General features: G+C 41.6%; 1 protein-coding gene across 7 annotated transcripts in view; it reads right to left on the reverse strand.

Moving 5' to 3' along the window:
* Positions 1 to 26,507, reverse strand: part of SUPT3H (SPT3 homolog, SAGA and STAGA complex component) — a 578,628-nt gene that overhangs the window by 33,530 nt on the left and 518,591 nt on the right. For 3 of the 7 annotated variants that reach the window (XM_073586530.1, XM_073586525.1, XM_073586531.1), the window contains one exon: positions 19,213 to 19,308. The exons of 2 other annotated variants lie outside the window; for them this stretch is intronic. In XM_073586530.1, the coding sequence (XP_073442631.1) occupies positions 19,228 to 19,308 (81 nt within the window). In that variant the 3' untranslated portion in view covers positions 19,213 to 19,227. Of the gene's footprint in view, positions 1 to 19,196; positions 19,309 to 26,507 lie in introns of those variants that run through there. 2 more of the 7 variants (XM_073586528.1, XM_073586529.1) reach the window with 2 other exon arrangements.

Consider the following 26,507-nt stretch of genomic DNA (forward strand, 5'->3'; position numbering starts at 1 on the left):
CCTGCCGTTATGATTCTCCAGGTCATTACGTGTGCGCAGACACCAAACATGTCTAGGCTCTTTTTTACGTAAATGGTTCAAAAAAATCCAACATTTGTTAAAAAAATGATAATAAATAAAATGGCACCATTTTACGAGACCCATAGCGTCTCCATTTTTCGGGATCCGGGGCTGGGTGAGGGCTTACTTTTTGTGCGCCGAACTGACGTTTTTATTGCTACCAATTTGGGGTAGATACGAAGTTTTGATCGCCTCTTATTGCATTTTATTGCAATGTTGCGGCGACCAAAAAACGTAATTCTGGCGTTTTGAATTTTATTAACGTTACGCCATTTCCCGATCGTATTAACTCTTTTTATATTTTGATAGATCAGGCAATTCTGAATGCGGCGATACCAAATATGTGTATGTTTGATTTCATTTTATATGAGGAAAAAGGGGGGTGATTTTAATTTTTATAGCAGCTCGGCAATGACAATCTGCAGACCCCGGAATTTGTCATGCCAACCCATCGACGCCATGCGATCATGTGACAGGGTTGCATCGATGTGTGGGGTTAGTGACTCGCTTCCGGCGCGATAATGTTAAATGCCTCTGTCAACGATTGACAGTGGCATCTAATATGTTAACAGCCGCGGGTGGATCGCGATTCCACCCGCGGTTGTTAGGGGCACATGACAGCTGATGTAACCCAAACACCCCACGTGTTTCGCTGCAATCATTGCAGCTTCATCAGGGAATCTGCGGTGCGGTGATTATATCAGATCCTGATTATAATTTACGCAATTCTGATCATGAAAAATTTGCCCTTTTTTTTGCACCTTATTAGATGTGTTTAAGGTTTTTGTACTTACATTATATAGTTTTTATGGATTTTATATTATTAAAATGTCAGATTTTAGGAATGCGCATCAACATTGTATTTCTTTTTCTTTTCTATGCTAACCCCGTAACCTGTCACAGCCCATACAATGTAACTGGAGCAAATAATACTGTTATGACAATGGCTTTATTCGGTATACGCTTACACCCCACATCACTGCCACTAACCCTTAACTCGTTCAATCTGTAATATAGTCCTATGATCAATAATCCTCTATATTCCAGCATTGGCCGAGCCAACTTCCATCTGATTTCTGGTGCCACAAACGAGGCTGAATGTCTGCCGGATTTTGATGGCTCTCCACTTGCTAATTCCTTTTTTATGCCAGATTGCAAACGGCTTGTTTATTACGGGCTCATTTTTGGCACTAACCAATAAAAGCAGAGAAATATGATACGTATGATTAAAAAAAAAAAAAAAAGTTCAGTAGCCGATCCAATGACGGAGACTCGCTGCAGCAGAATGCCAAATCGAACATTAAAGAATGGAGACAGGCTTAACCTTCCAGGCCCCGTGCCAGCAGAATCAAGAGTCTGCAATACTGATATACAATCTAGCCGTAATTATATTTGCAAACATAAGACGGTAACAATGTATCCTCTCCGAAGAATGTCAGCGCGACATGCTCTAATCACGCTCGCCGCACCGGTCAGCGATCGGAGAGTAATCAACGTTGCTACAAAAGTACATGTTTACCAAACACAGGGCATAGCTTTCTATATGGAAAACCGCCGCACGGCTGGAATGAAAAAAAAACCGTACGACATGAAACGACCACAAATACATGCCGTAAGACAAATAAAAAATAAAAAAATAAATGTATTCCCAAAATTCACCTTGCAGAACTAGAAATTTATTGCAAACTAACTCTTCCAGTTTATGGCATATCATGTTCCAAGACCCACACCTTTTTTATTCTCCTGGTTGTTAAATAAGCAGTGGTGCCATGTTGTATGTGTATTTTTCCAATGCAAAATTTTTTTCCTATCAAAATCACCAAGATAGTGATCCAAGCGGTTAAAAATATAGGGTCGGAGTTCTCTCTGATTCCGACCATCGCAGCAGGATGTTGGCTGTGCCATACCGTTACATCTGACTGTTCGAACAAGTTTAATTGGTATTGATAAATGAGGTTTCTAATTTTAGGAATGTACCGGCGTTACGGAGCCCTGTTGGCGAAAATTCTATAATTTAATTGGTAGCAGCTATTCTCTGACGATGGTTTCTCACCCTATGGGAGAAATTCTTGGTGCCGTTTCAGATATTAAATGTTCTTTAGAAATTAGAAACAATCATGATTTTACATAATAATGGTGTCCCTTTTCCAATAAAGCCCCATGTGTTTCATAGCTATCGGTGTTAGGCTAGGTTTATACTTGCATTGGAGCCTCTGTTGAGATGGTATGTTCTGCCATTTTTACCAGAAGAAAAAGTAATCTGTTTTGCCCAAAGAATAGAAAATTTGCAAACAAAAGTTTTTGCTACTTTCTATTTTCTTTAAAAATTTTGAGCCCCTAAGAGGCGGCTTCATCGACACAGAAGATTTGGGGTAGAGTAAATGTCTTGGACTTCTGGCTGGATGCGTGGCACTATGAAGTATATCACCGTTAGGGTTGTGCTCTACTAGGACAGCCCCTTTCCATTGCCCACGCTTGGCCCGGATAAAATAACAAAGCCTACACCTACCTCCCGTGCCAGCGGCGTTCCTGCAGTGTCGGCACTCGTGGTCTCACGGTTGTATGACACATGGTACTCAGCACCCAAATTGAACATGAAGAGAAATCCGAACTGTAGCTGATCTCAGACTTCCTCTTCATGTTCAATTCGACAGAAGACCGGGACAGTGACGCCAGAGCTGATTGGGCGCCGCACAAGAGCCTCAAGGAGAGCAATTGCCAACACCGAGAGAACGGTGCCGGCACGGGAGGTGAGTATAGGCTTTTTTTTTATATTATCTGGGCCAAGCAAGGATTATGAGAAGTGGTTGTCCTAGTAATGGACAGACCCTTTAAAGGGAATCTGTCAACCCTTTTTTCAAATATGAGCTGCCGGTACGGCCATCAGGAGCTTATCTACAGTATTCATTAATGCTGTAGATAAGCCCCCGATGTAACCTCAAAGATAAAAAAAGCGTTATATTATACTCAGCGAGGGGCGGTCCGGTCTTTGTCCGTTGGGTGTTGCTCTGCCCTGTTGAGGGAAGAGCAGAATACGGTAGTGCACAGGCGCCGAACCAGGAAGGAAAGAAGATGATGGCATCGTATGAAGATGGGAGGCGCCGGATTGGATGGTGACACCCATCGGACCTGACCGTACGCCGGGTGAGTATAATCTAACTCTATTTTCTTATCTTTCAGGTTACATCGGGGGCTTATCTACAGCACTACAGAATACTGTAGATAAGCTCCTGATGGCCGTACCGGCAGCTCATATTTGAAAAAAAGGTTGACAGATTCCCTTTAACATGAGGCAGGTAAAACTCTGATTCTGTAGTGGAATCCAGCTTTATCATTATCATTATGTAGGCCATAGGCAGGGCCCAGTTTTACAAAAAGTGGGGTCCTGGGCAAAAGGTATATCTACTAGTAGATAAATCTGTCCTCATACATTATCATGTGATCAGCAGCACATTTTCATTTCATACCAGGCGATGTGCTGCTGAGAACTAGGAGTTCTGTTCCACCATAAACAATCCAGTCACCTGATAAAAGAGAATATTTTGCTCATTTATTGGGCGATTGGCAACATGGTTACACCTCTGAACTCTTCTTGTAGCCTAGATTTACAAATGGATGCTGTATACACACTGTATGGGACACAAACACTGTATGCTACATACACCAAGCACATAATGCACACATATGTACATGCACACATGTATACACAAAGCACATACAGAGAATATACATGTATACAGAGCACATACATAGACATGTATACACAGAGCACATACATACAGACACATGCATGCACAGAGCATATACATATGTAGATATATGTTTATTCACAGAGCACCTTCATAAAGACACATGCATACAAGAGCACATACACACAGGCACATATACCTTCCAGGAGCCCATACATTCTGATGTCTTCTCGAATATCTACAAACAGGAGCCCATACATTCTAGGCTCAATCACACACAGACACACAAATTCACAGACACAGAAGACTAGAAGATTTATCACCAGGTCATCTGCTTTTCAGTTCTTCTGACTCGCACAGAATACAGGACCTGTGGTAATATTACGGTCACATGATTATGATGTCACCAAAGGTCCTGAAACAGTCTCCACATCGGAAGCTACACTGACAATGTTATTACCAGTGCAGCTCTTTTAGATACTGGGGGCCTTCAAAGTGGTGGGGACCCTGGACAATTACCGAGTTCCTACCCCCCCAACGCCACACCTGGCCGTAAGCGGATGTGGGATTGCAGCTAATAATAGGTCAGTGCTTCCCCTGCCCCCATTGTATACAAAGCAGTGATGTAGAAAATTTTGAAAGTTTTTTTTAAAAAAAGGGAATATGACCGTAGCATGATGTAAGGACAGAGATCCTTATTCCTGTGATATATCACTTAGTTTACTGGATGCAGCAGTTGTGATAGAATCACTGTTTTCTCTTTTGCAGATCTAGCAGAGCTCGGGAAAGCTGGGCCCTGTATAACTCCGCCCACACCACTGATTGGCAGCTGCCAATCAGTGGTGGGAACGTGGTTGGACTAGGAGGCACGAGACACCTAGTCCTGTAGAGATAATATCCTGCTGATAAAAAAAAACAAAACATTGTACTGAAACATCACAAACAGCCCAGCAAGTGACATCACTGGAATCAGGGCATCTGCCTCTACGTCATTATAATCTCAGATTATATAGCAAAAAAACTTTAAATTTAAAAAAACTTTATGCAATAATTTCCTAACAGCACTTCCTTCAAAAACAAAGTAAATCAGTATAAAAGCAAGTGAATTTATTTTTCCGATTCCCAGCAAATCTCTCCTGAAGCGACTAGTGAAGTCAGAATCCCAGGAACTTCAGGTGACCCGCTCTTTGCCTCCCGTTTCAGACAAGGCTGCACTCAGTTGTAGTTTTGATTTTTTGACTCGGAGAATATTTGAATTGGGATGGAGAGAGAAATGAGATATTACAGTCCCTGTGTCATGCGTGGACCTAGCACAGATGTGCTGCCAATCTGCCAGGTTAAAGCAACACCGACCGGCAATAATAGGTGCACCGGTCCCAGAGAAACAACAGGGAATGTTCTCTTCAGACAGCAGGAACATTTTCTTCCCCTCCCTGTATGGAAACTTGTTGCTCTCCTGAGCTTTCTCCGCTCTATGTACTGTGTGCCGAGGACTGAACCTCTTTGTAGATTAATACGCGTTCAGGACTGATGCCACCCCGGGCAGTGTTCGCGAATGCAATCACTTTACAAGTGAATACTGAAAGCATTTATATACAAGTTCATAGACATAGACACCCTCCTGCAAACCTTCCAACATATGTGTAGCATTAGTCTAAAGGCATGGTCTCGGATTAGGAAAAAGGGTAGGTTTTTTGTTCTGAGGACAGCGCCACAAGTCTGTCTGGTCATGTCTGGTATTGCGGCTGAGCGCCTTTCACGCCAATGACTGTGAGATCATTTTGCAAAGCTTCTCTCTCTTCTAAGTTGATTTATGGACCCTTGACTTGATGTGACCATAAATTAGCTATGAAGAGAGATAAGGATTAAAGTTACGGCTTATTACTGGTGATTCACTGCTATGTACAATGATACATTGAGGCTGTAAAAGCCAAAAGGTCCAAATTGTTTAATAAAACCCAACTGCCAAAATGATTGCAACCCCCCCCCCCCCCCCCAAAAAAAAAAAAAACATGTCCCCATGGTCTCCAAATTGTCCGCAGTGCTGTACGACCATACATCGCCTCTATCTTGTCCGGGTCTACAAACCTAACCAGATTCTGCTACACTCTGTCAACATTTTAAGGCAAACAGTCTCCATAATCCAAACTTCCCACTCATTTCTTCAAAACTTTTCTCATGTTGCACCAGGTTTTTGGAATGCGCAATCTCAGACCGTAAGATATAGAAAGGACTGTCAGCAGAGAATGACTGGTCAAACTAAGTACATGAGCTCAGCGCACCCTTGGTGTGGCCGATCAGTTCAGTGCTCCTTCCCACCTACTTGTTTTCTCTCTGATCCACCCTTCTTCGTTTCTATGAGGCCACAACTGTCATTCAGAATAGAGTTGGGCGGGGTGGAAATAAAGGAGAAACAAGTAGGTGGGAAGGTGCAATTAAATGTATGGCCGCTCCAATGGTTCATCAAGCATTTATACTTGGCTTGAACAGTCATTTTGTGCTGATAGACTCCCTTTAGCTCCCCCCACATAAGAGTGCCTTTAAAATAATTCTTCATAAGCAGGCCTTGCACATTTTATACATTTATTTTTTTTTTCCTTATTCTTTAATTTTTGCTTCACCGTTATTTATTCATATATTGTAACTAGTGACGAGCGTGAGTGCTGGTTACTCGAGCTGGCCCTGGGTGGTGGGGTATGCACTGAGTATCGCTGGTGATCGAGTCAGATGTCCGCGACCCCACAGCCACAAATCATGAGATTGCCAGTGTTTGTCAGGAAATTCCCGCATGTTTTGTGGCTAACAGCAGCGAAACATGCGGCCGCAAGGACACAAACATCTCACTTGAGCACCCGCTCTACTCAGTGCATACCCGAGCACTCAGGGCAACCTCGAGTAACGAGCACTTACGATCATCTCTAACTGTAACCGCTTGTGAGCAGGGCCCTCATTTCTCTAGTGTGAATTAGTTTATTACTTTTCAAGGGTCTTGTGTGAAGATTGTAAGTAATCCTCTATCCATAAGATACCTATCCTGACAATGGAGTGAAGCTCGAGTATGCGCATTGTTCATGGAACTGCGGGAGAGTCCCAGTCCGGAAGTTCCATAAACAATGAGTAGAATGGAGGTGCGTATGCTTGACCTCCACTCGTCATACAAGGCGCGTCAGAGCCTCAGGATCACTGGGAGTCACAGCATTCAGATATCTGTTTTTCCATGCAGAGGGGATAACTTATATACTTGGGAGTCACCCTTTATTGTCCAATTTTCTTTATACATTTACCCTCTGAAATGTAAAAAGTAATGCATTAGTTTGAGATTATGTAAAAAATCATTATCATTATTAATTGTGAAGTTTATAACGCAATTATCCCTTTAATAAAAAATAGAAATAAGGCTAAATTCATCTCAAGACTCCTGTGTTAGGGATAAGTAACCCAGGAAACTTCCAGGGTAGACCGTCCATGGTCTGGGTGTGGTGCACGGAGTATGGACTGGTCCGGCATCCAGGTCAAATAGCTCTCATTGGTCAAAACATGATGTTCTACAGCATCAAAGGAAAGTAGTTAAAACTTAGCCTTTAATATAGGATAAGAAAAAGAGTTTAAGGGTTTTTCTACCAGAGACTTTTTGTTAATACATGCACATTCTGCCAATTTTTTTTTATCATAAATGATGAAAGGCAAAGTTGAAAACTACTTCCATTTGGTGCTGGAGAACATCCCTATGCGGACCTTTTGCCCTTCCTACAGCTGCTGACAAGTCCATGACAAATCCATGTATGCTCCTTCATTCAGGACTATATATAAACGTATACTATATATACAGTATATATATATAGTGGTGTAGTAACCACTGAGTCCGCTAGGGGGCGCTGTGTGGATGTCCCAGGAGAAAGGATGAATGGCAGAATACGGAATGGCCGTTATGTATTCCAAAGTGGGTGGCTTTGGGATGGAGACTTATGTGTTGTTCAGCAATGATATTGCTGAGGTGTTGCTTCAATGTATAAGGGAGAAGTCTCCAGGTAACTAGAGAGATGGGCGGACCTGGTTACCTACTAACCCACCCAGGGGTGTGTTTAAGAGTGTCATAATAAAGTAGATGTGTGGCTGTGTGTAATAGGACATTTGGTGAGGTCATAGCCATGTGATCACCTGTGGGTGTGGTTATGGACCATATAAGGTACCTGAGGTCTGGTCACATGAGAGAGAGCGCATGGATCTGATTGGTCCATGTGGAAGGTCCCGGCAGGCCAAGGTGGAGGAAGGTGGGCTACCTTCCTGAACACCACGTGCTGAGGCTGCTGACCCGGTGAGGCCTGTGGATATTGGTTGTATGTGAGGACGGATAAGCCTCCTGTGTTTGCTGAGGCTCCAGGACTGAGCCTGAAATCATGGACACTTATGCTTGCTTTTGCCTGAGCTAAAGGCTATTCCTTGTGTTATGTGCTGCTTTATGGGTTATGAAGCAATAAACCGCATGAACTTTAAAGGAACGTGCCTCCTGATTGTCTCCCGTGGCTCCTGAGCGAGTTGAATCCCTACAATATACATACATATAGTGGCTGGTATACTGGGCTTCAAATCCTGGCTCTGCCCTATGGAAAATAAATTAAAGTTATTGTATTTTTCGGATTATATGACGCTCCGGATTGTAGGACGCACCCCAAATTTTGAGGAGAAAAATAGGAAAAAACTTTTTTTTTTTTTAATAAAATGGTGGTGCTTCTTATAATCCATGCGTCTTATTGCTTACCGGAGGTGGTGACTGCAGTGGAGCGGGGTCCCAGGGTTGCTGCTGGAGGAGGCAAGAATGGAGCGTTGCTACAGGCCGCAGGCTGGGATGAGGGGGTGTTCGGATATGCGGCGCACCGCTGCAGCTGTCTGGTGCTGCTGTGGGGGCTCTGTCGATATCTTGCAGTGACATGGTTTCCTATGCGGTGGACTGATTCTGGGAAACTGGCTGCCGGCCGGTGGCGGCGCATAAGCAGATGGAGATCTCGGACACCTGCGGCAGCACCGGACACCCCCTCATCTCAGCCTGTGGCTGGCAAGGTATATGAGCATTATAAGACGCACCCCCATTTTCCCCCCAAATTTGGGGGAAAAAAAGTATGTCTTATAATCCAAAAAATACGGTAAATTATATACCAAGGCTCCTAACACTAGAATACTACCTTAGGTAGCTGTTAAAAGTGCACAACCACTGGCATGGGAGACTTGGGGTTCAAATCCTGGCTCTGCCCTGTTAAACATAATATACCAGTAGTGGTCCTCAATAAACATGAGAGTCTCACGAACAAGGCGAGTCATGCCGGCTCGGAAGTCGTCCGGATTAACAAGGTCCCTGTCAGATGTAGAGGGACCAGGACAATCTGATGATAAATGGGCTACTGGAACAAACCATTTATGAACAAGGCAAGAGAACCTGGAACTGATGAAATGCTTCTATAACAGCAGACCAAATGAGAGAGGATATATGAAGTGTATGAGGAAATTCTGGATGGATACAAGACCTGAATGTCCACTGACTGAGAAACAACCAGTCACCCAACGTTTCAATATCAAAGAGAAAGCTATTATCACAACTTGACATGGATCAACTGCACTGCAGATCCACCCCACATGAAGACCTGGAAGAACACGTGCAACACCCTGAAGATCCTGATCCAATCCTGCAAGTAGACAGCACTGCAGCTGATCTGAAACAGAAGATCATAGATAAAATACCATAAATACCAGAGATCGACTGCCAAGGCCCAGCAAAGGAACACCACCAGACAGTATGCTAGAAGATGACAATAGAGCACTTGCATCAATACCTACCACCACCATAACGCAAACTAATAAACTGATTTATGCTATTCTCTGCCGATGCATGGGATGTAACACTGACAGATAATGGAGGTGACTGACATGGAGAAATCCTACCAATGGCTGGAGAAAGCTGAGAAGGAATTTTACATTATATATATATATATATATATATATATATATATATCTACTATATAATTGTCTAATTCTGTCTGTCTGTAATGGAAATCCCACCTTGCTGAGTGGTCGCGGCAGTTAGGCCGCAACCAATCAGCGACAGTTGCTTAGTCGTTGCGGCAACTGTACAGGCACATTACAGCTGTTAAAGGTATCACTGCTGCGTCGCTCATTACACAGGCACAGTCCTGTACATATTCTGGAGTACAATACATTAGGTAACAGCAGAACAGTCACTGCAGCTCTGGGTGTAACTTGCGTACAATACATTAGGTAACAGCAGAAGAGTGACTGCAGCTCTGGGTGTAACTGGAGTACAATACATTAGGTAAGATCTGAACAGTGACTGCAGCTCTGGCTGTAACAGGAGTATAATACATTAGGTAAGAGCAGAACGGTGACTGCAGCTCTGAGTGTAACTGGACTACAATACATTAGGTAAAAGCAGAACAGTGACTGCAGCTCTGGGAGTAACTCGAGTACAATACATTAGATAACAGCAGCAGCTCTGGCTGTAACTGGAGTACAATACATTAGGTAACAGCAGAACAGTGACTGCAGATCTGGGTGTAACTGGAGTACACTCCATTAGGTAACAGCAGAACAGTGACTGCAGCTCTGGGTGTAACTTGCGTACAATACATTAGGTAAGAGCAGAACAGTGACTGCAGCTCTGGCTGTAACAGGACAATACATTTGGTAAAAGCAGAACAGTAACTGCAGCTCTGGGAGTAACTGGAGTACAATACTTTAGGTAACAGCAGAACAGTGACAGCAGCTCCGGGTGTAACAGGAGTACAATACACTAGATGGTGGCCCGATGCCATCGCATCGAGTATTTTAGAGTCTCTGTTAAAATAAAAAGTAGTTAAATACTCACCTTCCGATGGCCCCCGGACTCTGTCCCGCCTCTCACCACGTTCCCGGCATCTTCCAGTCCCAGTAATGCTTAGCGAGAAGGGCTGGAGATGACGTCACTCATGTGAGCGCGACGTTATCAGCGGTGTTTTGAGCAAAGCATTACTGGGACTGGAAGATGCCGGGAGCGTGGAGAGGAGAGAAAGAGTCCGGGGGCCGTCGGAAGGTGAGTATATAACTATTTTTTATTTTAACAGAGACTCTAGAATACCTGATGCGATAGAATCGGGCCACCATCTAGTATATATATAACCAGCAAATATATAGAAGCCATTGACCTGTGCACCGCACTTTACTTTGTCTGCCTTCTAACCTTGGATGTGTTAATGCGTTTTCTCGCCTTCCCGTATGACTAAACATTTTGTAACCTTTGATGTCCCAGGACAGTCCATGTCCATTTCCCACAAATAAATAATATTCGGGGGATCAGATTTAAGTGTCGGGAACAGAACAATTTTAGCCTGAGCCGAGCGGTATTATTTCTGGCCATCGCCTTCTCCTGTGACGGTATTCTTCTGATAAAGTAAACACAATGCTGCTCGAAGGCACGAAGAATCCAACACGTCGTCTACTTCGCTCACAAGTCTCGAGACCACAAACTCTTAAACACATAACGCTGTCTGCCGCAGCCGCCACACCATGTGATTGTCTTTTAATAGCTCCAATAAAATTTGCAAAGAGAAAAAATATTCTACGGCCTTGGCTTTCCAACCGTGCAATGTGGTCCGTCTCGAAGGGGATCATGTCCGGGGCCATATATGTAGAGTTTGTGAGCTACTTAAGGAGTAAAACAGGAAGTTCTTGTACTCGTTTCGTCTTTTTTATACACAATGTTCCAAGCTGAAGTCAAAGCAGAAGTTATTGATGTCAACAAGCCAAGTCCTTTCTTCTTGTTTTGCTGAACAAGGGCGGAAGAAAATAGTTTGTTCTCCTCTCTTGTCTTCTTAGGTTTCGAAAAACCAGAGCTCAGCCAAAGAGTCAAAAGAGAAGATGATGATGAAGAAGTGAAAAGAGATGATGTTTATCTAGGAAGAATATCCATGCCGGGACGTGGATATAGCATCCAAGACTTCTCATGCATCCTTAAGACAGATCGACTCTTCTCCGGGAGACGACAGACTAATTACAGTGCTGCTGCCAGGAGGGACTCACACATGTAAACCATTACGCACAATATAGATGTTCCCTCTTAGGATACTTAGTCTCATTAGATATGGTTTTTATGAATGTTATAAAATCGGGACCGAATAGAAAAGTAAAAGGTTTTAAATAGACGCAGCGTAATTCCCTTGTGTATTTATGGAACCGGAGAAACTGTGGTTTGACATTTCATTATTCATATTTTCTTTTTCTTTTCCTGCTATTTTTCCATCGGTTCCCATCTCTCCTTTTATCTGATTATATCAGGATATTTGATTTTTGGTATGGGGCACACATCCAGTGAAATAGTTTAGGGGTAACTGCGGGACAAGAAAGTCTGGTAAATGGCAGTCTGGTAAAAGGAGCTTTTAAGACAAATCTGCTACTGTTTTGCAGAAGATGGTTCTGAATGAAGCGGCGTTTATTATACATTCGCTTTTATATAATCCGATGCAAAGGTTTTCTGCCTGCCGTAACATAAATTCAGCAGTCCTTAAAGTACATTTTTGATGTCCCATTATTTCAGTTTGAGAAGGATGTGAAACCCCGCAATGAAAAAGATGACAGCAGCACAAGAGTGTGCTGACCTTGTCTGGAGCCAGTGACCTGTCTATTCTTATGAAGAGGATAGGGAAAAAGTCATAATGTATCAAAAGTTTAATTCACAGATGAACGTTTATAAGGGACAGGATCTTCAGCAGTACGGATTATTTCAAGAGACAAGTGTATCAATTTTGTAGGAGGCAGTGACCGGTCAACCTTTGTGGAATATCAGGGGGGGGGCGTTTGGCAATGACAGTGTTATAAAGTGGGTAGGGATAGAACAATTTACTAAAAAGGACACTGTCATACTTACCAATACCTGGTCACAACACCAATATACTACAGATGCGGACAGGCCCCAATGGTATATGGCGGAGGAGTCACAGGTGCAAAATACTGATGTACAACCACTCATATGCCGACCATTCAGGGAGTGGGTGGCTGTTTAGTATTTTAAATGCACAGAGATAAGGCTTGTATAAGGTGCCAGTCACACATATGTGTAGTGCACCATGCTGCTGACAGCCTATTGATCAAGCCGATAGATCAAGCAGGCTGCCAGAATCACTTAAAGGAACCCCACAAAGTGATTCACCTAAAGAACCCAAGTAGAGGAAATGTGTTTGAAGGCACGTAAGGGAGAGTAAAGGGTCCTGTACTTGTAGTGATAGTTGTGGACTGACTTTGTTACGGGGGAAGTAATTGGGAACCTCAGGTCCACAGTAGAGGAGCATTGCACAGCGAATAAGCCTCCTTACCTTGGCATGCCAGAACCGATATGTCACTCTCTACAAGGAGAAGCGTTACCTCTTAGACCCACTTAATTATATTAAAATACACTGGACTGTATTTGGCAAGATAAAATACCAAGTAGTGAAGCAGATCATGGTAGAGGCAGGAGAGAAATGAGCTGATCTTGTTTGAGACAATAAAATGCCAGTCTGTTTGTAATTAAATTAATGAAACAATCAATTTGTGTGGCAAGGCAGTAAAAGGCATCAACAGAAGGATGAGAATGTGATGCTACCAAGAAATGCAAGCAAAATCAAATTATTGACCTTAAAGGATACTCTACAAAAAGTATTTATTTCGGAATCCCATGTATTAGTTTGTCACCTGTTCTTTTCTCTTTTTTGTTGCTGGTTTGATCACTAAACTTATACTAAAGCCTATCCAGAGCAATCAGAAGCATCAAGTTTCAGAGTTTCTTCTTTATTATTAGCTTAAGCCTAAGGGGATCTATGTATCATTAGAACATTCTGTATGGTAAAAAAAATGCATGGACCTTTGCACAAATCCTCACTGCAGGGAAACAAACTCCTATCACAGTTATTGATGATAATTAGACAGCTGTGGCTCACACTTGCCACTGTTTATAAATTCCTTTCTGCGAGTTTGGGAATAGTGATATACTTAAATTATTGTGTAGCATGTGTTAATGCATTGCTGAATTTATAAGTCAATTTCCCCCCAAAATGCCCCTGAATCTAGAGAAAGATGGAGAAAGAGTCGTGATCTCTAAGTCTTAAAAGATGTTGATCATGTAGTTTTGATGGAAAAAATGCAACACTCACCAGTTTGAAAACATTCCTATGCCCTATGTCCTTTATTTCACCATGCTTGATGTAGACATGGTAGCAGACATACACTTTTAGCGAGGCATGCGGGGGAAAGAGGACGATGGCCGTTTCGCGTATAACGCTTCAACAGGTCCCGTTGAAGCGTTATACGCGAAACGGCTGGCCTTCAAAATTGCATCGATGTATTTGTGTTTTTCCATGCTGAGCACCAATTACCAGTACAACTTTTCCGCTATCTTCAGTGAACAGTTATCTATCGTCTGAAAAGATGTTGTACTAATATCCTTGTTGCCGTTCATATTTTCTTGTATTGGATAAATTGATTTTGATCATGTGCTTCAGTATTTAAAGCTTTTACCACTGTCCATCAATGCATCCTGCTCTAAGTTTTATCTGTCTCTACCGACTGCCAAGTGACCGTTGCTATCAATGTTCCTCAAAGACGTAAATCTTGGAGGCCTATTTAAAGGTGACCCATACTTCACCAAATTGCCTTAATATTAGGTCACATCCTTTCTTTGGCTTTTGCTTCTGAGTGCCTTGGTTTCAATGTAGGATTTGGCTTCTGTCTCACTGTTTTCGGATTTTACCGGGCCTTCCCATAATGTTGTGAATCTCTAGAACTCATCTTCTACAAATGACTACCAGTTACAAATTGAGCAACCGATGAAACAAACGACTGATCAATTCTGAAATTGTAGATGTGGAGGCAGTACCTTTGGAACAGATTAATTCACATCTCAACTATGAACCTATATTCCAAATACATGTGGGCAAGTTGCCCTTAATTACAGTAATTGTTCATTGCATTGGTTTTACTGCAACCATAGAAAGAAAAGTTCTGAACCTATCGGCTAAAAAGAGGTTAAAAACTCAACTTTTAGACCTTCGCCCAAGTTTTAACTCACACGTGATGACATAAAACCGAGAAAAAAAAATAGTTTGGAGTTGAAAATGATTTAAATTTGCCAGCTCCCAGGTTTTCTGGCCATCGGCCAAGACTAATTTGGATCGGGGCATTTCAAAGCTGTTTGTACAGCCTTGCATTTGCCAGAAAAAAGTAGTCTTACAGGAGAGGTTAGAAAAAGTGCAATACAAGAAGAGGTCTGTTCTCCGGTATGTAGGCTTACCGAGGTGTCCAGAATTGGTACAGAAGATAGGCTATGGAAAAAAGAAGAACATGCTGTGGACAATATGGCACCACCATTACTGTACGCACTGAAATGTATGTGGCTATAGAATACAGAACATCAAGAAGAGGATCTGCAGACTGGTCCCATTTAAGAAAATATCAGTATGACGATCTGCAGTATCGGGCATGGCTGCATGTACAGGAGCACTAATGTCTCTGGTGTAACACGACAGACAATCCAATGGGCAATCCCAAAGCCCAGAGCAAACAGAAATATACAGTAATTCAAAGATACAGATAGGGACCATGATCAATATGACAACATTTCAACAACTTTTAATTTTTCAGTTTAAATAACTTCTTTAAACTGAAAAATTGAAAAATCAAGAGTTGTTGAAATATTGCCATATTGATCATGGTCCCTATCTGTATCTTTGAATTACTGTATATTCTTTATTAAAGTCTAAGACCTTTTTAAAACCAGAATAAAGAATTTTAACCATTTAAATGGTTTCTGTACTTTCGGACAACTTAATTTAATTTGATAATATGATAGACAATATGCAAACCCATTTATAAATGAAGTCTTACCCCAGAGAAATTACTCCAAAGTGCCTGCGATAAGGTTTCCCCTGTGTCTAACATTCTGCCCACTGCCTGTAATCATGTGTAATTTGGCTGTAATAGTAGAGATGCTGAGGAGGTTTATAGGAAGTGTGAGTGTGAGAGGGTTAGATTTTTGACCTTCCACAAGCCATGTTTTAACCTTCTACAGGAAGTGCGGGCATGCATTTGTCCTTCCATGGGAAGTGAAGGAGTGTCTTTGCCCATCTATGGGAAGTACGGGTGTGTGTTTGTCCTTCTAGTGGAAGTGCAGGCATGTCTTTGTCTTTCTACAGGAAGTGAGGGTGTGTCTTTGCCCATCTATGGGAAGTACGGGTGTGTTTGTCCTTTTACAGGAAGTGCAGGCATGTCTTTGTCTTTCTACAGGAAGTGAGGGGTTGTCTTTATCCATCTACAGGAAGTGAGGGCGTGTTTTTGTCTTTCTACAGGAAGTGAGGGCGTGCCTGTCTTTCTACAGGAAGTGAGGGCGTGCCTGTCTTTCTACAGGAAGTGAGGGCGTGTCTGTCTTTCTACAGGAAGTGAGGGCGTGTCTGTCTTTCTACAGGAAGTGAGGGCGTGTCTGTCTTTCTACAGGAAGTGAGGGCGTGTCTGTCTTTCTACAGGAAGTGAGGGCGTGTCTTTGTCTTTCTACAGGAAGTGAGGGCGGGTCTTTGTCCTTCTACAAGAAGTGAGGGCATGTCTTTGTCCTTCTATGGGTAGTGCAAGTGTGTTTATATCCTTCAACTGGAAGTGTGGACAGATCTTTCAACTGGAAGTGTGGACAGATCTTTCAACTGGAAGTGTGGACAGGTCTTTGTCCCTCTACAGGAAGTGGAGTTGGGTCTTTGTTCTATGGGAAGTGGATTTGTGTCTATGTCCCTCTGAAGAAAGTGTGCTTGAGTCTTTGTCCCTCTGGGACAAGTGGGCTCGGGTCTTTGTACATCAAAAGGAAGTGGGGTCGGTTCTTTATCCTGTAATAGAAAGTGGGGGTCTGGTATTTGTCTCTCTAAAGGCAGTGGAGTTGAGTCTTTATCCCTCTACGGGAAGTGGTGTTGTCTTTTTCTCTCTATAGGAAGCAGTGGTGGATATTTGCCTCTGCTCCTGCTCTCCTGTCTGTCACAATGTATACAAACATAACAAAAAAGGTTGAATCTAAAATCAGGGCATGTAGGTTTTTTGAGAAATGGCAGGAGCATGCTAGGCGTTGATAGAAAGAAAGTTGCTAAAGCTGTAGTGCTGGCAGAATGCTGATTAACCACTCAAACAAAAATAGTGGTTGGCAAGGTACAGAGTATGAAAATCAGGACTGTTCCTGGACATATTAGAATTGCATGTGCACCAAAAGCAATTTAATTCTGCTGTAATGGATGACAACAGCGAAGTTGTGTATGTACTAAGGTGCAGGTAGACCAGTATATGTCCCTAGAATAAGCAATGGTCTCATAAGAAAACCCAAACAAGTAACTTTCTAAACCCTGATACAGGTTACTGACAAAAGAGAATAGTTGTGCTCTGTTTAAAGTACAGCAACTGTAGGCTGAGGTACAAGACAGCAGTCAGGCATTAAAACATCATTTGACGTGGTTTCAATGCGGTTTATTTTGCAGAAGTAATTATCCTGAACGGTCCCATGTGATGCTGTCTATCCTGGACAAAGTTTAATCGCCATATTTCGATATTTTCATCCAACTTATGTAGCGTTTGGCTTTTTGTTTCGTAGAGTTCATAAACCTGGTATTGCAATAGGAAACATTCATCACTTCTACGACTTTATTATTATTACTAAGTGTGCAGGACTTTACTTCACAGCAAATGTGGAGGTAGTTGGGTGGTAGCTCCTAATCACCGATGGCAGTGAAAAAGACATGTCAACTGGTACAAAGTAATACAAGAAGAAAGATTTACTTTATCCAAAAATGTTCCAATTCTGTTAAGATTAACCCTATATAATCATATATTCAGGAGATCCAGTGTACAGTTACCACTATGGGATATAGGTATGAACAGCACTCAGTTATCTACAACAGTTCCAGATCTACAACATGGAGCATTCACGTACATGGACCACCACCGCAGCTCCAGTTAAACTTCTTCGTAGGTGTTTAAGTGGTGGGATCACCCACGACGCTGATTGTTTTTGTGACACTACGTCTTTAATATTATACAAATCAGTCTTCAGAAAACCCCCCCAAAAAATCGCATTTAACTCTAGGGGATTTGAAAGTCCAGGTCCATCTATCTAGAATGGTCATAAGATAGGCAAAACTATTGTCTGAAAGCTCCTTTGGCCAATAATGAAGAGGTCACACATCCTGTAATTATTTACTGATGAAGCCAGTCATGTTGAAACATGTCGGGAAGGCTATGAGTGAATTTTAATCAGCTCTAGTGGTCTTGCAGCTATAAATGTCCTGGAGAAAAGCTATCCTAAGCTAGTGGACTTCAGCCATTAATCTAGGTAGCAGATATATTAGGTTTAGGAGAGTGATATCTCATAGAGGAGTCCCAAAGAAATACTACACATCAAGTTATTTTAATCTTTATTGGCACACATTTCGACTTATGGCAAGAAGAGAGTACCGAGTAAACAAAAGCCCAAAAGAGTGTATGAAATGTTAGGGATTTTGATTGGATGTCTATCACTAGGTCTCATTTCCATAAGGTAATTGATCAGGGGCAAAAGAAAAAAAAATGATTGAGGTAAAACTAGCTAAATATACATATGCAGTAATTTATACAAGACTACGCACTAGTGACGGACAGGAAGATTTACAAGAGCCTTAAAAGGGATGTTTCATCTGAAACCATGATTGATCAACGGATAATGCTGAGGTGTGTTACGGCCATACATTTTCCCTATAGTGGTCATTACTGGGGAAATGTAGCATTACATGGATGCCAATACTCTTTCATGCTCATAATTCATTGATGGGTGGAGTATGAGCGGGTGGTATGATTTTTTAGCGTCACAGATACCCTACCGAAATGACAGTCAAGTGGAAAGTGGTTGTCTCAGTGTGGGAAAACCCTTCTAAGTCTTAAAATATGCCATTTTCCAGTTTCCAAAGGCCTATAGGGATCAATATACATGTGCAAAATAAATGAGTTGGACAAAGGGTTATTAAGTTAATGATGGCGTACCTGTACCGTTTATGCAAGCCAGATCATTGCTAATCGTTGTTGCATATGGTTGATGACTCCCATGTATAACCATTACAGATGAAGACACAGGATACACATATTATGTGTAGGTGACAAATTGACACCGGGAAACAAAATTGTGCTTTAGATCAGTCGCTCCATTAACACAAATATATTTAAAGTGATGGCCAAATACCACGCATATCATTTCCTGCCTGAAAATTGAGTTTTTGTACCTTCCTGAAATGAATAACCATAATATGTAAGGCTATTTATCATATAACCTTTTCCCTTGGCTGCTCTCTATTTTCGCAACGCTTAAACTATTGCTGTGTCAACAGAAACTTTCCTCTTCAAGCTCAACCCACTTTTACATACAGCAAAGTCAATGTTTTCTCTCACAGGGCGAAGGAAATGGGGTCTGATGTCACACTAGGGTTAGAAAGCCCCGAATCAGCAAAAAATCACAAGTGACTAGAAGTAGTGCTGGAGGGTTATTTGTCAAAGCCTGTAAAAAAAAAAAAAAAATAGTCATATCTCACCAAATGCAAGGAACACCTATTCCACAGAGGGGCCTGCCCTTAATTTTGCTAGAATTTGGCTGGAGATATCTTATGGAAAAGGTCTGAAACAACATCATGACATGCTAGCAAAACCTTCGAAAGGTGGTGACGCGTATCACAACCACTGGGTGGCCACATATGGACAGAAACACCAGAAGCATCTCCCGACAAAGTATCACAAAATCATCTTGTTAAGAAGGTCATCTATAAATATGTTAAATCAATACTAAAGGACACATCTACATTGACAGACCCAAAGGATATTAGGTCTTCTGTCCCGTAGTAAGATACATTTCTTAAAAGTGGTTGTTCTGCCTTGTCAACGCAATTCGTAACACATGTGTTCATCATTACGAGTCTTGCAACTGAAACAAATGGTGGTTATCTGTTATACATAAGAGAAGCTGAAGAAATGAATACATTATTACATGATGACCATTCAAATGAAAGGGCGGCAAAGTGAGTATTCGGGAGATCTCCATAGTAGGAGAAGCTGTACTTAACAGTACTCCAGTCTAAGAGACAGGGATCTTAATAGTTCATAAAGACAGGGACTCTAATTAATTAAGCATACAATTGTCCACCCTCAGCTAGTCACAAATCTCTTAACATGCTTCAATTTCTTGTATCACAAAGTCAATATATTTTAAAAACTCTCTGCCCTCAGGCCATCTCCCCAACGCTCCTCTCTACCCTCGCAACATAGTCCTCTGCTCTCAAACCATCTCCTTGGTGCTCCATTCTGCACTCAGAAGGAGATGTCATAGGGTCATGGTGAAATTGAGGAACATTTAGCACAACACCCAGGACTGCGAAACAGAGACCCAAATTTGTCTCTCTCGTTGTATCCAGGACAATTGAGACCCATGGATTAATTTTTTTTTTATTCAATCCTTCAAACTTGTAAAAGCCATAACTTTAATTTGTAGGTAAGCTTGACTAGCTGAGGTTTTTCTACGTCTTTTATATTAGCTGTAGTTTTTTTTTTTAAATGCCATTCTGCAAACATGTATGCAATACATTTTTATTACATTTTTATCTGTTTAATGGAAAAAAATAAACAAAAAACATCAAGTCTTTTTTTTATGCTATTTGCCAATCATCTTAAATTAATAGATTACTGTATTGTACAGGTTGTTAGGGTTACACGAATGCCAAATAAGTTATGTGATTTGCTTATTTGTGATGTGTATTTGTTTTTTTTTTAAAAAGAGTATTAAGAAATTTGAGAATTGTGATAGAATTTCTTTACTTATTAGTGTGTTTGTCTAAAACCAAAGCTATTTTTAACATTTATATATATATAGAGGTATAGTGGTATATAGAGAGGTTTCTCTATATAACAGTACAATGTGCCTGAAAAGAAGAAAATCATTCACATATTCAGGTAGAGACAATTCTCCCATCCTCGGCACTGCAGCCTGTGGCTCACAGCTAAAACTGCTGCCTGCCCTGCTAGAGGTTGTGAGCTTGAATCCCAGTAAAGACCATTTAAATAAAAGTGAAGACTTATTTAGATGAATATATCTATGTATGTACAAGACAGAGCAAAAGTCAGAGGAGGAGCAGGGACTGAACAATTTCAGCAGTGTCCCCAGTGACACACATGCAGTGAAGCTTACTCGGTCAGGGGACAGTATACACTCCAACGACCAGCATTGTTGTCCCGACTTCATTGGTAGTTTTGTTTTTTTTCTAGGGCCCACAACTCAACTCACAAACCTTTAATTAAGGCATTGCCGATTTTTTTCCTTTCCAAACCAAACATGAACTTTAATACAATTTCATATATGGTACATAATGGTGCACAAGCCCAGAACTGAAAACCGACGTTTCCCCCGTCATAATTTCCTGAAAAATCATGATTAATTATTTGCGGATGACGGAATGGTTTTCACCTTTCCTGTTTTTCCATTTTTCACATCTTCAATTATTATTTCTCCATTAGCCGGCGATTACAAGTATCATCTTTAACCTACACAGTACGGTCTCGTGAGCCAATGTTCATAGGATGCCAAAATGCCTCGTATGACCTTCCGTCTAGAGATAAAAACGTGAATGTTAAGACAGAAGCCTCGCGAAACCTGGAGGAACCAACGAAGTCGTTTGGAATATATAAAATGTACAATTTTTATGTTTCTCCTACTATTCATTTCTTCTTGGCTACTGAGTCAGACCTGAGAGTTGATTTCATGTAAATCTGGTTTATAGCAATGTCCTGTCAATCAGGCTACAGGATATAATGTACCCAGAACACCAAATGCTCTCCATTCCACTGGGGCTGGTGGAACTCCCAAAGCTGGTGAACATATTTCCTGTTACCATAAAATCTGACTGTAGCTGGCCAAGTGTATGTCAGAAGTGACTTCCAATGACCACATGTTCTGTAGTGTTTGCTCAGAGTAATTTTATATGTTTTTCTTCTTGGGTCCTTTTTTTTTTTAATATGCTGCTAAGTTTTGCAAAGTGGCAGTCTTCCCTTCCCTTTTCACTCACTATATAAATTGCAGGAGATGAAGGAAAAGGTTCTCAGTAACATTTCGCATGGCTGATGGTATAACCTCAGGTTTTGGATGGGTCATTTTATGGAGGCACTGGAGTGTGGTGGACCAATCTGACCACTTCATGGTGATAATTCCATGGCACAAAAATGTAATATAGTGGAAAATTCTTTAAAAAGGGAAAACTCCATACCTTGGGCTTTTCATGGGTTACTTCAGCTGCTTGTATATAAAGGAGGCAAAAAAAGACTCTGATATAAAAAATCTAAATACACAAAACTCAAATCTGTAGTAGCAAATCCACAGTTCTCGCCTGATTTGGGTGAAATTTGGCACGCCCCCTCTCCACCCACAGGAGAATTCTGCGTACGTTACATCTCGCTAGTGTCCCCCCCGTCATGAGATTGAGGCCCCCAAAGTTAGGCCCTATACATATAATGGGGAAATGTGAAATCTGTAGTAGCCCGCGCTATACAAATACACAGTTCTCGCCCGATTTGGGTGAAATTTGGCACGCCCCCTCTCCACCCACAGGAGAATACTGCGTACGTTACATCTCGCTAGTGTCCCCCCCGTCATGAGACTGAGGCCCCAAAGTTAGGCCCTATACATATAATGGGGAAATGTGAAATCTGTAGTAGCCCGCTCTATACAAATCCACAGTTCTCGCCCGATTTGGGTGAAATTTGGCATGCCCCCTCTCCACCCATAGGAGCAGAATACGGCGCACGTAAAATCTCGCTAGCGTTCCCCCCGTCATGAGATTGAGGCCCCCGAAGTTAGGCCCTATACATATAATGGAAGAAATGTGAAGGTGAAAGTAAAAGTGCTGAGGGGAAAACAACAGTTGTGATTGACAGGGACGGATTATAGCGACAGCGCCAAAGAGTCGCTGCTAAAGGGGCCGCACCACCACAAACAACACGCAAACCTCATACAAACATCACACAGACAGCACACATACACTAACCCACAAGCACAACACCACACAAATGAAACAACACAAACACCAGACCACTCGACACACACAACACAAACACCACCCCACAATTACCACCCCATAAATACCATATGCACACCATACATGCATGCAAACACTCAGATGGATGCACCCTCCACACACGGATGAACATTACTGAGCAGCAATATTGGTCAGGCGAAAAGTGCCTCATAGTAAGATTGTCATTATTGCTTACTCTACAGGGAGCTTTCATCACTGAAGCTGCTGAGGTAAAGTGAAAGCTGAGCTCTTATTGGTTGCTATGGGCAACTAGACAAGTCTGCCTGTGAGGTGGTTTTCACTACTGAGATGTGAGCTCCTTCAGGTCATAGTAATACTGTGTGATGGCTGCTCTGTATTTACTATTCATCCTATTACATCTCTTATCAGTGTCAGGTGAATACTAAAGGGTCATAATACGAAGGATTGTTTTTTAAAATGTCGCCCAAAAAACGACCATCTATTGGGCAAGTTCATCCAATAGCTAAGAAAGCAAAATTGTGTCAAAGAGCTGAGACAAGTGAACAACGTGACTCGCGGCTTGAAAAGCAACGGATGATACAGGCTAAATGTAAGGCAGCTGAGACATCAGAGCAACGGGAATGTCGTCTTCACAAGAATCGGATAAGGCAGGCTGAAGCAAGGAATATGGAAACATCTGAACAAAATAAAAATTTAAAGTGTGAAAAAAAAATTTACTGTAGCAATCTGAAAATGTCAATTTCAGGGTGACACTGAAAATTGTACTTTAGCTACTATAACCAACAATTTAACATATTTTAAGCGAGCAAAGCTGCGGGTGTTCTACTAGTATATACAGTAATAACATAAAAAAAAATAATACTGACAAATGCAACCAAAAAAGTGCCAGCGGCAAATTCACTCAGCTCTGGGCTTGTGATGTACGGTACTTCTACCAGTACATATGAAGGTGCCTCAAAGTGATTTTCCAGTTTAGAAAATATCTTTCCATATACTGATTTTTAATAGTTAAATTTGAGTAAAAAGGGTTATCCAGGACAATTTTTCTTCTTAAGCAGGAGCTATGTTCTTCTGCCAAGACCTCTCCTGGCGGCGAATCTCGCACTTCGTGTGATGTCACGTTGACAGAGCAGTTCCTTCACTTCTGCTCTGTTGACAGGGCATCACTACCGATGTCATGTTGATGGACAGTCGGCTTCTGGTTGAGTTAGTGTGCCTTACACTGTATGAGCAGTGCAGTGAGATAAGTCTGCTAGTCACCCTAATACCCAGTGTAGATCCTGGAAATTAGGGTAGACAACGGGGAGCTAGCTGTCAATCAACATGACATCAGCAGTGACACCCTGTCGACAGAGCAAAGTGGAAGAGAAGGAACTGCTCTGTTGATGGATCTTACAGCAAGCGGGAGAATGGCCACCTGAGATGGCCTCTGTGACCACTTTGAGAATTGAAAGAGTTGTGCATGGCAGAACAAGCAGGTAATTAGCAACTACCTACTGATAAGAGCTTAGCCGCACAGAAGTCTTCCTTGTCGTACACTCATCTCTTGGCCACAATGAAGAGAAGTTACAAAAAGTCTTTGGAGGACCTGCCCTGTCATGCAATACACTGACAACCTACTAATTTGATTGGGATGTATGTAATGATCAGTTTCACCAGTGATGGCACTGCAGGAAAACTGAACACTTTTCACACATTTCCTTACAGATTGCAGCCGATTTCAGGGATCAGCTCATTGTTGATGGAGCCTTCTCATAAGAAAATAATGTCCAAGGAGGAGAATCCCTTTAACATGAGTATTGCATAAATTATACTCATTCTAAACACTTGTCCAAAGTAAATACGAATTCTACCAGTATGCTTTGTCTTTTAGCATTTTCTTAAGAAGCCTGAATAAGCCCTTAAAGATTTGACCATCTGACTGTATAGGGCTCACACATTACAAATGTCCGTCTACGACACGGCTTTCTGCGGCATTTCTCATACATGTGAAGGTTACCTTCTGCTTAGTAGCAAAAGAAAAACAAAACACTCCAAAGAATCCTAAACCATAGAGAAATACACTTTTCACAAAATCTCCACGTGCTACCGGCTCTAAGTACACATCTCCCAAAAACAACCGTAATTAGCCGACTCCTATCAGAAACTCGACCTTGGAAGATAAAGTTATGTTTGTGAGCGTGAATCTTTTGAGTATCATCTTGTAATTTAGCGGTAAACTTCAGACTAAATTAAGAAATAAGTTAAAATAAGTAGAAATGAGATACAGTATCGGAGTGTTCTTTCAACAAAAACATTCTGCTGCTAAAAACAAGATTATTCTGAGAATCTGTTCCAAATAAATAGTCTATCTGTCTCTTCACATAAACAGCAGACAAAAAAGTCTCACAGCGTGTCCCGCTCCCTGCAAAAACGGCGAAACCCCCCCAGAATTTGAACCATAAAATCAAAAATAGAAAAAACATTTCCAGTAATTGAAGGGCTGGCCGAGCACCGTAGACTGGTTGTTTTTGCCAAGCGTGTGTTCAGAATGGGGAGAGGTGAGTAAGCCTCTCGTAGACATATCCAGCAGCGGCGTATCTTTTGTGAAATCAAAAGGATTGGGTATTGTAAATTAATATGCCAGATCCTTCTCTCTTTTTAACATGCTCTGGTGGGGACTAGTCAAGAGGCCTTCTAGATGGTTAAAAAAAAACGGGTTCAGAAAATATTACTATCGAATAGAATTGCCAGGTCAACTATAAGGCTCAAAAAATATATTTGGCCCCTTCTGATGTCCTCAATTTTTGCATTTTTTTCGTTCTAATGCGCCATTTCAGCAATTTAACTACTGCAGTCACATAAGTGCAAAAATAACAAAAGGTTACAGTCATCCCTCCCCAACATAAAAGGTATGTATGCACGAGGTAGATACTATATACTATAGATTTTCCAGATAGAATTACAACAGCTGTAAATTGGGCAAAATTTTACCAAATTGTATTAAATTTTGCCATAGATTTCACTCTTTGCCATACTGGAAAATCCACACCAAAAGGTTTAACGTTTCATTGCGGCAGATTTTTTCCCCACCTCGTTTAGGTCTCTTGTGGATGTAGCTTATATATCGGTGCACACGTTAGCACAAGGTTGATGAAAAGTAACGATTTTAAAAACAACAAAAGATCGGCATTATTTTGGCCAACATATCACAGATAGTTATCGTGTGAAAAGAAGTCAAATGTGTCAAAAGCTTCCACCCAACAGTAAATGAGTGTGTACCGTATGGTACAAACGTGGGATTGTGTTGGTAGTTGGCTTTTTTTCTAGTTGGACATTCATTCCAACTTTTCATCAACCATAACCAAATCTTTTTTTTTCCAATGTTCTAAGACTACTACATTATATTCACACGGAAAAATTTTAAATCTTCCCAGGAGCAACTAGTCTGCCATAAATACTCCTAAGATGTAGAGAAAGCCAACCACCATTGGTAGCTTATATTATGTGGTCATCAGCTATTGAAATTCAGACAGGCCTCTCACTCAATGCTTTAGTGTCAGTGCAGGTACTTTTTCTTCTGTTTCTTCTGTTACAGGTCCTTTCTTTCTGCCTTATGCTAATTTCACACTAGCGTTTATTCCATGCAGCGCACTGCGCCGCTAAGCCCCGCCCCCTTCCG

The sequence above is a fragment of the Dendrobates tinctorius genome, unplaced genomic scaffold, assembly GCF_039654945.1.
Source record: "Dendrobates tinctorius isolate UK_male_01 unplaced genomic scaffold, ASM3965494v1 ptg000093l, whole genome shotgun sequence".
Taxonomy (NCBI): domain Eukaryota; kingdom Metazoa; phylum Chordata; class Amphibia; order Anura; family Dendrobatidae; genus Dendrobates; species Dendrobates tinctorius.